Source organism: Musca vetustissima, unplaced genomic scaffold (genome assembly GCF_032173495.1).
Source record: "Musca vetustissima isolate MV318-11 ecotype Yass unplaced genomic scaffold, APGP_CSIRO_Mvet_v1 utg20894, whole genome shotgun sequence".
In the NCBI taxonomy this organism is placed as follows: domain Eukaryota; kingdom Metazoa; phylum Arthropoda; class Insecta; order Diptera; family Muscidae; genus Musca; species Musca vetustissima.
The window spans coordinates 238,009-254,363 of record NW_026879777.1 but is presented as its reverse complement, the minus strand read 5'-3'; the positions used below and the strand labels follow the sequence as shown (position 1 = coordinate 254,363).

At 29.9% G+C, this 16,355-nt stretch overlaps 1 protein-coding gene across 1 annotated transcript in view; it reads right to left on the bottom strand.

Annotated features, from left to right (window-relative positions):
• Positions 1-64: 64 nt before the first annotated feature.
• LOC133324937 (methylcytosine dioxygenase TET-like) overlaps positions 65-16,355 on the bottom strand; it is a 180,871-nt gene continuing 164,580 nt past the window's right edge. The window contains exons 5-6 of the mRNA XM_061533760.1: positions 132-390; positions 65-93 (exon numbers count right to left, since the gene is read on the bottom strand). Of these exons, the coding sequence (XP_061389744.1) occupies positions 65-93; positions 132-390 (288 nt within the window). The remainder of the gene's footprint in view (positions 94-131; positions 391-16,355) is intronic.

The window sequence follows — 16,355 nt, the reverse complement described above, 5'->3', positions numbered from 1 at the left end:
TTGAGTATGTAAATGGCTTGATGATTGGGTGTGATGTTGCTGCTGTTGTTGTTGCAACTGTTGACTACTTGTCAGTTGATGTTGTTGCAAATGCTGTTGTTGGCCTGTCGCCGCCTGATGATGTATACTACCTCCCAATTGTTGTTGTTGCTGGCCTGCTGCTAGCAAATTAGTATTGCCGGCGTTGTTGTTGCTGTGGCTATTGGGATTTGTTGTATTTGTATTTGGCGAAGGATGCGATGCTCCGACCGTTCCTGTTGCGGCAGCACCAACTGGACTTATCGTTGAATTGGCAACAACCTGTCGTGGTGAGTGCGCAGTTGCTGTTGCAGTGGCGCCAGCATTTAGTTTTGCAGCTTTGGCAGAAGGTTTACGGCCGCGGGATGGCGTCTGAAAAATGAGAAGAAATGTATAGACAAAATAAATAAATATTCACAATAAACATTCATTAGAGAAAATGTACGTGTGTGGTAGAACATGTGTATGTGTGTGTTCATTCACACAGAGTATTGAATAAGAATAATTATGATGAATACGTTTTATTATATAAATTCAATTTGAATATAAAAATATATGTATGTACATATTTGTCATAATACTTGATGTTGCCATTTTGCAATTTGTACGATCACGTTTCCGTCTGTCATAATATTGTCATAATTGAACATCACGTGTGTGTGTCTGTTCGTTTGTCGTTCAGCAGCAGCAATTCATGATTGCCATACTCTAAATCTTTATTAACGTTTAGATTTTTGCTTTTAATTTTTGAAGCCAAAAACGTTTACATGCGGTTTTAATTTTGAAATGATATGTTTTTTTTTTGTTAGCTTTCAATTATTTTCTAAAAACGTAATTATTATTGTAGTTTTTATATGGGTTTTTAATTTTAATTAAAGAGAAAGACGAGAGAGAAAAATAAAAACAACTAAAAATATGTTCAAATTGAACTCATAAATCAGCTCCGAGGATATTATGCATACAAAATAAAAAAGCCATAAATTTTAATTTTTTTGTTTTACTTCTTTCTTCCTCTTTCTTGTTGTTTGCTGCTGCTGTTGTTGTTATTTTTCTTGGCAATTTTATTAATAATGCATGTGCGCTCGCTTGCTCGTAAAGTGGAATGAGAAAAACAAAAAAGAGAATTCCTTAACCGAAACCATGCAATTTCCTCTTAGCCTGTTTGGCATTGGGGGCGGCAAGAGGGGGATAAAACGAATAAAAATGGTCGAATACTGGATACCCTGCAACAGGGGGATACGTAATAATGTTTGAGAAGGAAATGTAGTTTAACAAACGGAAAAAAATAAATATTTTATAAAAAAATCAAATAACAATGACTTCAAAAACGGAAAACAATTTGCTTCGTCAATATCCAAATTTTAAGTGTTGCAAATTAAAGGACAAAAACATATGTTATTTCGCCCACTGTGGAGGGCACTGAAAATATAATTGAAAGTAGCAAAGAAAAAAATAAAACGCTGAAAAACTAAAGCCAATTAAAATAAAGCAAGAAAAGACATTAAAGTTAAATTGGGAGTGATATAAGGATTTACTTCGAAGAAGATCCAAACTCACACACACACACACCCCGCATACATATATTTTAATAGAAGCAACTGATGGGAGGATAAATTTTTCTGCAAAGGTATGGTGGATGGGTGGCTGTATTAGTATCATCTTGCATGTGTGTGGATGTACTTTATGTATATGTAAAGTTCTTTTCAAACTTTAATATGCAGACATTTTCTTTTCAGAATAAAATTGCAGCAGCTGTTGTTGTAAATGTGAATTTTATATTGTTGTTGTAGGAAACACTAACAACAACGACAAAAACAAACACATTTAAGAAAAGCAATAAATTAGCATCATAAATTTAAATTTTTTGCACTATGTTTGACTAATGAATGTGTGTGTATGTAACACATACGGTGTGTTTGTGTGTGTGATCAAAACAAAAATAGTACAATAAGAAGAAAACAATGAAACTTTATTATGTAGACGGAATAAATAACAAAAATTGGTCGTGTTATTTTAGCAACAAAAAAATATATTTTTCAATTTAGTTTCAATAAAAATATAATAATTTTTATTAAACAAATAAATATTTATAACATACAGAGAACTTCCTTTAAAGAAAATGGCAATTTAAATGGCGTGTTTACATTACAACTTCTTTATCCCGGTCAATTGTAAACAGCTGATTTGTGCATATGGTTTCGGTTTTAGATTAGGAGCGTGATAAAGTGCATTATCTCGATTTAATTACTCAATGGAGCTGACTTTACCTCGATTTGCCATACAGAATTAAATTCAATCAATGTCTCAATTTACTCGAAATCCTATGCTAAATCAAGATAATTTCAAATACAATCAATTGTCCCAATAAAATAATCGTTTCTCCATAAAGTATGCTTTAAAATTAGTTAATAATAAAAATAATTGCCTAACAAAAATATGTCAGCTGATGAAAAGTTATTATTTTTGCATTTATAATAAATATTACTATAATTTAGAACAACAAAGTAATTTTTATATACGTTTCTGACCTTTCGGAAAGCAATTCTTAAAACAACTATAAAAGCATTGCTTAAAAAATTACCACAAAAATCGGAAAGCAATAAAATGTATATGTATACGTAAACAAATAACAGCTGACTAATCCACATCATTTCTAAACAGTAAAAGTGGGCTTATATTTACGAACTCCACTTGATCTCTAATGTCAATTCCATATCGCGACGTATACGCTATGGAATTGATATTTGATATCGAGTGGATTTAGTAGTCTAAACGTAGTCTTGGGATTCGGTATCTCGATTTACAAATAGAGTCCTTCATATTTGACGTATACGCTATGTGCCTCTCTCTCAAATTTGCATTTTCATTTTAAGTAAAATCAAAACCTATTTCTAATTCCATAAAAAAACATTAATCTCAACAACTTTTAGGATATAAATATTTTTTTTTTATATTTAATTCATAAATTTAATGCAAATTAGTCTCCAGTTCGGTTTTGTTAATTTTCTTAAGCATGTTTTCGTATTTTTTTCTACATGTTATTTATTGTTTGTATTTTTTTTTTCATTTGTTGGTTTGTCAAGTTTAAAACTTTTTGGTTATCTTATATTTTACAGAAATTGTTTACATGTCCTGCAGTCTCTATTAGTACCTCCCCAAAAGAAAGAAAAGACAAAACACACACACACATACATTCACAGCACATTGATGAAACTGCATTTCTCGATGCGGCAGGGGAACAGAAACCCAAAGGGAGAATATATAATTTTGTCGGGATGTGTGTGACTGATAAAAAATATAACAAAAACAAAACTAAAACAAATACATTCGCACAAACAAATTACAAGGAAGACAGTAATACTAAATACAACAACAACAACAGATAACATGGACAAAGAACAACGAACGACGACAACGTCAGTAATAAAAAGAAAACATAACCACAACAAGGAAAACAACAACAGCAACTAAATAAATACAAATAAATTCTCATAAATGACAGCTGTCAGGCATAAATTGTACGAATACAAAATGCTCGTATGAACGTACAAACGAACGAAACAACCAACCGACCAACAAACAAATAATAGTTACACCATTACCTCTGCAAGAAGTTACTAACAATACACAAGTATGTATCCATCGTATTGTACTTGTTTCCATTGTAGATACTGCATATTTTTGTGTACGTTGACGAACACTTTTGTCTGTTACTGTGTACTTTTCTTAGTTTCTTTCATTTCATTTGACATTAGTTAATGTCTGAAGATAGATATGTTTTACGATAAATTCATAAATCCTCTTGAACACAGACAGATGATGTATGTGTGTGTGTGTGTTTGTGTGTGCACACATCCATACAATAAAGTAAATTTGTACAAATTAAATGAAAACAAATATTTACTTATTCGAACTCTTTCTACAGCACAGCAACACAGAGAAAACAAATTTTTTGATTAATATTTATCTTAGATATAGAAAATTTACAACGCACACACACACATAGAGATATACCACCTTTGATTATAAACAAATACAAGTAATGTTTGTAGAGAAAATTAAATAAAAAATAAAATTAATTTACAGACAAGTTTTATTAAAGATATTTATTTGCTTTGTTTTGTTGGCAAGGGAAAGGATAGGAATTTCTCATTAACGAAAAGATAACTCGAGGGACTTTTTGTTTAGTTAGTGAAATTTATTATTTGTATTAAGTATTGTTTAAAATAAAAAATGTTAAATGTCATAGCAAATATACATTGAAAATAATTAAAGTTAATATGATTGGTATAAAATTAAATTATTTTTTATTATTATTTAAAACAGATTTCAATTTAAATCGACTCAATTTATAAATCATCGAAGCGAAAAAATAATAATTTAGAATACTCCTTTTGTGATAAGTTAATTGCTGGTCGAACGAATTGCGATATGCCTTAGCAATGTAAATGTGCTATTAGTGGTCGTGAAAAGTGATGCCAAATTCTTTCATAGTTCTACATATAAATCATGATGCCATAATAAGGTGAGGTATCAAAACAAAAACATTCGTATTTTACCCGAGCATCTGTCAAATTTTACATGTTCGATGTAATTGTAGCTCTAATATAATGCGCCGTAAAAATAATTGACTATGCCCAAAATCATAAAACATCCTTTCGCTGAAATTAAAATATGTAGTTTTTTTTTGGTTTGAAAGGGAAGATGGAATTCTAAGAAATAAGAATTCTAAAAATAAATATATCTACATACAAATATAAAAGGGAGTCTGAGAAAGATGGCAAAAAACAGAAAAACACAATTTGCAATTCAATTTGCTGGAAAATATTTAATCAAAAACAAACACCGGAAACATGATAAAATGCGCAATAACGGAAGTACGTAGACATACATTAAGTAAAGGAAAATTAAATTAAATAAAACGTAATTAAGTAAATATTACTGTTAAGAATACGTAAATAAGTCAAGAGGGGAAATTCTATAACAAACATTCGATTTTGTATTTTTGCATAAAATCTGTTGACAAATTAAAAAAAAAAAATTATTATTTTACCCTAACAAGTATGTTTTGGAAGCTTCAATTTTAATTAGAAGAGAAATGTAAACATTGAAATTTATTTTTGTCAAGTCCATGCGTTTTATAAAATATTTTATGTGTAGTTGTTTAGTACACATACATATTTTATAAAAAAAAAACTTTTACACACAAGAAAACGTCAACGACCAAAATCTGTTATTTTCACATCTTGTTTTATTTGTTTTTTTTTTTGCAAAGTTAAATAAAAGTTTTCACTTTTTTGTTTCTGTTGTTGTAGAACGGTCGTTGAATATTTTGTTTCCTTTTTCTAAATATTTGCTAGAGTAATTTTTTTTTGTTTTTTTTTTTTGCTTTGACGACATTGAACAATTTATATTTAATTTTTGTATTTCTGTTATATTTGTTTTAACAGTTGAGTTTACTTTTCAATGTAAACGCATGTGGGGCTCGATATTAGGGTGTAACATTTAATAAACGTCTCGAAATAAAATACATACTAAATCGAGATATATAGAAAATACAACACTGTTTTTGCGACCTAAGTATACCAAAAGTATAAAGCGAGTTTAGATTACAAAATTTACTCAAATCCAGTGGATCATATTTGACGTATACGACATGGATGTTTTTTTCTAAATAACTAGTATTTATGTCGTTTATTTATAAATCAATAAGAATACAGTACCAATACAAAGCATTAACGCTACATAAAGTAACGCATAACGCGCTGATTGTGCCTTGGCCTTTTAACGCTTTGACACTATTTCATAGTTGTAGATTTAACAATGTCAATGCGGGTTTAATATAAAGTTACTTACACATTCACATCTATGCTAGCTTTTATGTATACAAATTAACATCGGAACACACCCTCATTTTTTTGTTTTTTTTTTTTGTTAGCAATTTACAAAATTGTATGTAAATATTTTCACGTTTATCTAACAAATAAAATATTTGTGTCATTGAAATAATGTTAATGTGTATTGGTGGGAATGTATACACCAAAATGTTGCAAGCTTAATTTGAACATTTGTTTATACTACTAAATACCCCCCAAAAAAGAGATTGAAAATGATTAATTAACTTTTATTTGCTTAATTTTAATTGGTGAATGCAAAGCGTGGGATTTAATGGATGGAGAATATTTGAAATATAAAACAATTGATTGTTGTACATATTGAAGTAGAAGAAATTAGTCGCTAAACTATAGATACAGACAAAAGAATTTTATATCTTTTTGTCCAATTTTCATCGATATTATAAAAGAAAATTCGTTATTGCAGTAAAAAGTGGTAGATTCTGGCAGTACGAAAACAGACTAATAATTGTCATATTAAAAATTTATAAAGGAATATCAGAGTCAGATTTAAGTGTGAATGGCGTTCTCCAATATTCTTTTACATTATCTATTAATAAGGTCACCCAGCTAGCGAAAAAGTCTAATGTCAAAAATTCGTCTTTTGTTTACGTTCATAATGGAAGTCAATTCAAAATAATGGATTTTGACAACAAACCTAAGAGGCAGCCGATAATCACCTGGTCTCCCTGAACGACTTTATTTATAGGCCTTGTTCAATACAATGTCAATATGACAGGTCATGTCTGTTTACCATGAAAACGGCATTTACATTAGAACTTTTTACCATATTAATCTCCTCTATGGGGATTTATTTGACATCGATATTACGGGGTTGAAAATTTAGATCAACAGGATTTAATAAATCTGGTACAGTGTAAACATGCTATAGCTGTAGTGAGTGCTAAATCATGATTATGAAAACGTGGATTTAAATGACATTAATGCTACATTTACATTAAAAAATGTACTTTATGTTGTCATTTTCATCGTATACAATTTCTATACAGCAAGCTTTATTATTAATAAGAAATTATTATTTATTTCTGTTAAGTTCACCATTTTTATTTCTTATTGTAAATTATAAACGTAAAGGGAACAGAAAACAAAACTAATAATTACAACAACAACATTTAATAAAAACAACAATAACAAAAAAAAAAAAAAAAGGAATTCGTTAACGACTTGACATGCCAAAATTAATGGCATGTCTGACAATAATTAAACAACAAAAGAACGTTTTGATGTTGTTTGGCTGACTGGCTGGCTGGCAGTTTAAATGGACGGATGGATGGATGGTTGCGGCAACTACTCTCAAGGCTCCAGAAATACAAACACAATATAGAATTTTGTAGTTTTATTCAAGCAACAACTAAACACATATACAATATATAACAAGCTTAAAAGCCATAGCCAGGAATAAAGAACAAGAAACTATACCAACAGTGAGGGATGTCTTTATTTCGTTGAAATGAACGAAACGAAAAAAAACACGGCCAGCTAGTTTGCCAAGAAATGGAAACAAGTTCTAAGTGGTGTTCTCTTTAAAATGTTTTTCGAGCATACTTTTATTATAATTAGATATTTTAAATAATAAATACTACTTCCCAAATTTTTTTTCGAATTCAGTAAAAATTTTATAGGCGAAACTTTTTTAAAGTCTATTTACATTGTACTTTATTTAGTAAATCCAGTAGTAGATAAATTGTCATTTGCATTGTATATGTCAAATAAATCGTTTAAGCCAGTAAAATATTCTAATAGTACGTTTACATTGTACCGGATTTCGTTATCCCAAGTAAATCCTCATAGATGAGGTAACCCGTTAAAAAGTTCTAATGTAAATGCCAATTAATGTACATGTCATATAAAGTAGTTGTTTTTTCATGACAGATCCAAATCAGCTGATTGATTTGGTTTTTACTTTCAATACAAATTAAAACTAGAGCGTTATTTCTGATAATGTACCTAACATTCTTTTTAGTTTTCCTGAAATAATCATCCTTTGATCATTTTGGTATCTTCACGCACTACACACCTATATTAATTGCTTTTCGTAAAGCGTCATTTATTTGAAGTATTTAATGTGGCGTTTTATTCAAACAGGCTTCAGATTAACAAAATTCAACGGAAGCAAGAAAGAAATAATGTTCAATTTATTTCAAGTTGGTTTAATTTCCTCACAACGGGAATATGTCTAAGCAGATTAAAAGTAACAACAAATAACCATAAAAAACAAAAACTTTTTCAATTTTAATTTTTTAACTTTTTTTCGAATAACTTCTGCTTAATAAATTTTTTTAATGAAATTATAAAAAAAGACCAATATATGTACACAGAGTGTGTGTATATATTCTCTCACTCTCTCTCCATCTACCACTTGATGGTATGGTTTGGTCGCCTCAATGTTGGAAGCTGCACATAAATAACAAAAATCCAGCCAACAAGCCCATCCCATCCCAGCCAATCCGAACCGAACGGCAAGAACACAACACCATCAAAGCGTATAAAGCAAACTTGTCTCCATTAACCATAATGCAATTTGTCATTATGAGTTTACAGTGAAATGAAAATTAATGAAATCAGAAGTTTTACTTAATGATGCTTTTAAAAAATCAGCCATAGTGCAGCACATAAATATAATTATTGAGTTTTCATTCTGTTTTTTTGAAATATTTTACTATAATAGCATCTGGTGGCTGGCATCGTTCATGTCACAAGGATGCATACAATAATAATTATTATTATTAAATTATTTATTTTATATTTAAAATTCAATTATGTAGGTGGTAAATTCATTGAATCTCCTATTGGAAGATATGACACAGCGTATAAACATACCATACATATTTATTGCAACAGACATGTAATGCAAGTTTGAAGGGAAAAAATTCAATTAAAAGTGCATTGTATTTATGAAATTGTATGCTTTCGGGAAGGTTTTTTATTTTTGTTGTATGTATTTGGTTGCTTATGAATATATTCAAAGGAGATGACATTTTTACAAAGGTACAAACATGGTTTTTAAGAAGTTTTTCAAAAATATTATAAAATCATAGAATTTTCTTAGCATAAAATGTGAATAGTCTAAACTATGTTGCAATAGGTTCGATCGTTTACTTTCCCAGTAATATTTACTCAGTAAGAATTTGCAGAGAGTAAATACGAATTTTTCCTTCTCAAGAGAGAAAACTGCAAAAAGTAAACGAACAACATCCAGTAAAAAGATTGTTTCGACACAGCTGATTAAAACAACAAACAAATTGGCGCAAACTAAAAAAAGCATTTTTATTAGAAAAATGGATAACAAGCGGAAAATTGATGTTGTTTGTTCCCCACAAACATTTAAAAGGGTTGTGACCGGTAAGTTTTAACTATTTAATGATACAAAATCAAAATAAAATTCACAAAACAAACAATTTTCTTGAGAACAATTTTTTGTTTGTTTACAAAACAGCTGATTAAATATCAGCTGATGGTACAAGAAAATTCTTACTGAGTAAATTTTCCTTGTAAGAATTTGCAAATCTCAGTAACACAACTGTCAAATCTGCTCTCTCTCAATTCACTCTCTTTTACTGAACTTTTGGGTAAACGAACAACATTTTGTAATAATTTGTACAAATTCGTACAAATTATTGAGTAAACGAACGAACCTAATAATAAGACTATGTATCAAAACAAAAACATCTGATTTTTACTCGACCATCCGTCAAATTGTATTTAGTAATATTTCTCATGGTTGGCAACATTGCACGTCGAATTCAAGAAGAAATTATGCATTTTGACAATTATTCGAATAGTCAGCTGTGCTAAATGGAATACCCATTTATTGCCTCATGGTAAAAACATGACTTAATATATCTCAGTATTATGATATGTTTACATTGAGGATATTTAGCTACATTTAAACAATCACTTCCTTTTAAAATATCTCAAATGTGTCTGCCCTGAGATTCTTTAAAGAAAATATAATCAACACCTGAGAAAACAATTGTCCCCTCTCCTATACAAGCCAACACATTACATTTGACATCGAACACTTTTCACATATATAAAATATTTTGACAAAATTTTAGGCTTGATTTGTGCATAAATTGATTGTAAATAAACATATATATTTACATGTACATATACACTCAACAACAACATGTCCAAAAGTTTCCAAGATCCCAGGGAAGAAGTAGAAGAACAAATTCAATACGTTTTTATGTTCTTTGTTATCCTTTAATTTATTTATGTAAATATTTGTTACAAGCATTTTGCTAACTCTTCCATAACATATGCCTTATGCATTTATTTTATTATGAATTATTAAGCAAATTATATATGGAATTTTTAATTGTATTGGCCAGGGATTTTTGTTTATTTTGCCACAATAAAAACAACAACAAAATGTGAAAGAGAAAAAGTGAACATAAATTTATTATGGCCATAATTGGCAATTTACAAGAAGAAAAGGACTACAAATATTGGCTTGTATGTATTTTACACATACATACATAGATACATACATACATACATGTATATACACAAATTAACATTGTTTGGAATTTATTAAAATTGTGGTTTTCCAAAATTAAATATCAATATTTACACTTTCATTCCCAAGAATATTTACACAAGGTTTGTAAGGGGATTTTTTTTTTTAATTTCCTTTTTTTGTTTTGATTAATGTATGCATACAAATGTCAATTTGTCTTATTATTACAACAACACAACATTGAATTTAATTATAAATTCCACAATTTGAGAAATCATGCAAATTCAATTTGTTAGCTAATAATAACAACAATAACAACAACAAAAAATACAATAACAACAATATGTACAATACAAAAAGTAAAGAAAATTTATACAAAATCCAATTAATTAATAATTAAATTGTAAATTTGCTGGGAACAGCAACAACACCAATAAGAAACAAGACACGATTTTTATGGCGATATCAAGTAACCCACGTTTTTCTATTGTAAAATATTCTCAAAATGGTATGAGACAAGAGGTAGGTAAGTAAGACTGATAGCCTCAATTAAAATTAGATTTTTGTCATAAAATGTAATTAACATTTTTTTGTACAAACAATTAGTAAGCAATTATTGGAGATTTGATTTTTACATAAAATACTTGACATTTGTTAAAAATTATAAAACTGTAACTGGATGACGGCTATTTCAGTTCAATTGATGGTAAGAATGTGGAAAGTAGCTTTCTTTACTTAAAAGAAATGACAATTTAAAAGTCAACATGATCAGCAGTCTTAATGTCATTCTCTCTGGAACAAAATATTTTAATAGGGTCACCCAGTAAGCGAATGTCAGCTGTTTTTTCTAAGTGTAATTTCTGATATCTGGAAATGAAGCAGTACCTTTTAAGTACCAAAAACACTGAAATAACTCTTAGAGTTTTGCTCCAATAAAAACATGCAAAAACTTTAAAAATAATAAGTTCTGAATAGAACTATAATTAAATAATAAATTATTTCCCTGTATTGGAAACTGCAATTTTTAAAATAGTCTTCTTTGAAACGCCAAATAAGTTTTTTGTTTTTCCAAGAGAACACACATTATATTTATTACTTCCGTTATCATAACTTGCCATTATTTCATTTTTTTTTTTTTTTGTGTATCTCCTCTTTAATGACAGGCCACACAACAGGGTGCGCCCATGTGCTGCAAAATTATCAATACAAATGGTGTTCGCATGCCGAAGTATGTGTGTAGTTTCTAAATATTACACCTTAAAGGAGGCACGATTTATTTATTTTCACAAACTATGGAAATGTTTTTTTAGAAACACTATTATGTATTTCTTTTTGCTTCGTTTCACTTCTTTAAGCAAAGACATCGTAAAAAAATATATATATAATAATAATTATGCATAGTATGTTAATAATGTTAATTATAAATAATTACAGTGCACTGAACTAAAAGTAGGTAGGAGAAATTATTATGATTTATGTGTAGATAGTGGGGTACAGTGGGCTCATATCTTTGAAATATTAAAAGAAATAGAAAAGAAAATAAAAATGCCTTCTGTATTTTGACATATACCAAATAAAATTGACAATTTAAATGAGAGGTTATAGTTATGCCATATAACCAGGGATTTTAATGTGCGTTTAGATTAAAAAGAACGACTCGATCTCAAATGTCAATTCTATAGCGTATACATAAAATATAATCCAGTGGATTTGTGAACAGAATTAACGTGACACATACACTATGGAATTGACGTTTAAAATTGTCAATTCCATTTTGACTTAATTTTCACAGGGATTTATTTGGCAGATCGTGTAAGATCGACGTTTGTTCATAAAAATTAGGTGGTCTACACAACCAATAAAACATACTGTACTTAAATATTATGTCCTTTATTTAAAAACTAGAAATTCTTGAGCAAAGAACAAACAAAAAAGTAACAACTTTCAACTGAATGCGGGCCGATATCAAAAAATAATGAAAATAAAAAAATCGTATATTTATTTTTCAATTCTTTCCATTTTTTTCTTGTTTGTATGTTAAAGGCTGGCTTTATGATTATCATCAAGGTGTGGTATTTCGTTATGATTGTCATAATTATAGCAGTTGATATTTGATGTATTTGTTTTTCCCAGAAAGAAAAAATGGTTTGAGTTCAATGCTGGCTTGACTCGGTTTATAATCTCAAAGTCATGCCTTCAAATGGAATTTTGATTGACGATGTGGGAAGTGTTAATGTGGTTTTTGTTTTTTATTTGAGTTTTTTTGTTTTTCGAAAAGAACTGGATTGTGAAATGATTATTATTTTCACTTTGAGGCCAGCCAGCAGATGTAAAATTGATGACTTGAAATTTAACCCACAAAATAAAATTAAAAAATAAAAAAACCAAAGAAAAAAAATGAAAGCAATTAAATAAATTGAATTTTAACAAAGCAATCATCATGATTCACATTTAAAAGTTAATCATGAACCGGAATTGAAGACAATGATGCAGCGTCATTGCATTTTGTATAAACCCAACTTCAAACCGCCATCATCCTACATACGAATAACGAACCGAACCAACGACCGATCAACCAATGACAATGCTGTAAATGTATTTGTAATGGAAATTTAAATTTATCGACAGTTGATTAAAACGTTTAATAATAATTTTGCAAACAACATTAGCTGTAAATGAAAAGAGCGCAAAAAAACACAAATCTGAAATCTCGTTTTGAACACCTGTGCCTTTTCAGTGACGACATGCATACTCGAACAACGTTTACAGCAGTGAAATGAATTCGACCGGCGCAGGTTGGTTGGATCGTTGGCAACCTGCCTGGGTATTGGGTAATGCAATAGAATTTTATGGCCGTTTAATTTCGACTTAAGAAACACGTAACGTGTAACATCGATCGACGACACATTTATTATAAATTATAAATCACTTTGTTTTTTATTTTATTTTATTTAATTTTTTTTGTTGCTGTTGTTGTGTCGGCCGAGCTGATTCGTTTGCCTGATAAATTATCATTTGCTTTTGTTCGGAATTCAGCAGTTGGGGAATTAATTAAAAATAATAAACAAATAAAATATATCGCACGACAGCGTACAACAACAAGGCAACAACAACAGTGATACCAATGACAACAACATATAAAAATAATAAATAATCTTATGCTCTGCTCTGTGCGCCACACAAAAAATAAGACCCACCAACAAAAAACGAGCTGATACAAGTAAATTGACATGTGAACATGTGCATTCTGCTTGCATTCTGTGTGGCGACGTGCAAACTGTGAATGCAATTTGGATGCATTTTTTCTTGATGTTGTAGCTGTTGTTGCTGTTTGTGTTGCAGTACTTTGTACATGGAGGACTGTGTGACATAAAAGCAAGCAACCTACCAACCAGATACCAACAACAACACAACATCAGCAACATCGTAAACAATGAAATAAAATTGAAAATGAAACAACTAACGAGGGAAGGCCGTCGTCCGTACACAGACCGCCATGTAGACAACATCGCTCAGCACACACACAAACACATACATCTGGATATGCACTTAACACAGACAGCAAGCGGCCTTAACAAGTGGGGGGCCTACATGTCCATGTCCATAACAGCAAGAAACCACAACAAACATCAGCAACACACAAAGATGCATTTGTTTATTGCCAGCCAGCCTGCCTCAGTATTCCGTAATGTAATGTTGCAGCTTTGTGTCAAGTGCATCCGAATTGGACATCATACAGCTTAAGTAGATGTTGATGCTGCTGCTGTTGCACATGTGCAACATTTCATCATTTTGATCTACATGAACTTAAACAGCAAAAAAAAAAAAAAAATATGATCGTGTGAATGTGGTTTTGTTTTTGCATCGCATCAGACAACAACAACAAATGAGTAAGCTTTATAATTAATGTCTGGTTTCTAAGAACCTCCACTAGTTTGTAGAAGGAGAATTTAATTGCAATTTTTTTAAATGAAAAATAAGTTTAAAATAATTCATAATTCTTAATGACAATATCTTATAAATAAGCAACTGTCAAATAAAATTTGGCTATTCCTAGTACTACTATTAACCCTCCCAAATTTGGGTCAAAAAGTAGTTAGAGAGAAATTATCCGACATTATAATGAATATATCATCATCAAACTGAGTACTGGATTACTTTTTCCAGCAAAAATTTTGAAAATTTATATAATTATAGTACATTTACATTGTACTAGATTTAGTAAATCCTGTGAAGTTTCACATATATTTAAAGTAATTGACAATTTAAACCTACTAGGTTCAGTATAATGTAAACGTACAATAACCCTACAAAAAGTTCAAATGTACATGTTGTTATGTTCGTTGCATAATTGCCGATACTACGCCAGCTGGAGAAATTACTTTTCGAATAAAAATATCAGAAAAAGTTAAACATAGAATAAAAAAATCAACCATGAAGATTAGCTGATCTTTCTTTGAGTTGTCAAAGTGATGTCAAATTAAAATTAATCGTATGAAAATGTAAACAAATTTGTTGACAATTCCACTTGAATTCAATAATAATGAATCTGTTTTATCGTTTAAAAAGTTTTGCTGTTAGCAGGAATAAACTTTTTTACAAAACAACTGATATTATGTATTAAAATTGTATGACAAATAATCAGGGTTTTGCCCAACTCTCTATTGTCAGACAACTGAATCTTGTGGTACAAACATAAACAGTCATTTATATCATACATCATAGGTGGTCCATTTAGAGCAGCTTACTATTCAATAAACTGTCAAAGTGCATAGTTTCTACCATGGCACAATAAATATGTAGTCCATTTAGCGCAGCTGATGACTCGATTAATTGTCAAAGTGCATACATTCTACTAAAATTTGATTTGCAATGTTGCCAACCATGCGAATTAGTATTAGTTGACAGTCAGTTGTTCATGTTATTGCTCGGTGCATAATTTCTGTGGCAATTTTTGTTGCTAAATTTTCCATAATTTTAATAGGAATTGTTCTCTAATAGGTGAAAAATGCATAAAAACATATGTTGTTTTAAAATGCTGAAATTTTTTTGTTCAGTAACTATTTTGAATTTTGAAGTAAACAAAGGCCTATTAATAAGGCAATCCAGAAAGACCAGTTGGATATCAGCTTCTTCTCAAGTTTGATGTCAAAATCCATTATTGTGAATTGACTTCCATTATGATATTATACTTGAGAAGAAACAGCTGATTGCTTGCTGTGTGACTTTATTAATACCATTTTTGTGCGTTTTGGAGAAGTGATGCATTTTTTGGTGCTAAAACAGTGTTGTATTTGAAATAATCTCGATTTAGCATAGAATTTCGAACAAATCGAGACAATGTGTGGCTGTAGTTTTGTATGGTAAAGCAATTAAATCGAGATAATACACATTATGGCGTCTATACGCACCTTAAGATCGATTTTGACATTTCATCAGCCAGTTTGAAGTGTCTGCATTTATTGTTACCAACGTGCAACCAATTTATATTCCCATAATTCATTTCATACTCTAAATATATAGTAATTAAATTGCCCTATAAAATATTTACTTAATTGTTATATTAAATTAGGTTTTGTTTTTCATCAACAACAAAAATATATGTTAATTGTTTTTTTTTTTTTGTATATTCAACAAGACTAAGTGGATCCAGCTCACTCACATACATACAAACTAAAGAGCTCTTAAAAATATTTATTATTTTTTCGGTTATTTTCTGCTGTCATAGTAATTTTTGTTTGCGTTATTATCAACGTCATCGCCATCATCATCATCATAATAATAGTCACTGTCATTGCAAGTGTTGCCAGGTTGCACATACATACTATGTATGTAGTACATGCAGTAAGTATATCACTCTCGTTGTTCTAATAAACATGCAATGACTGTCATTGTTCCGAATTCTTTAGTGTTATGATGTGTGTGTGTGTGTGTGCGCGAGATACTTTGAGTTACTTGCC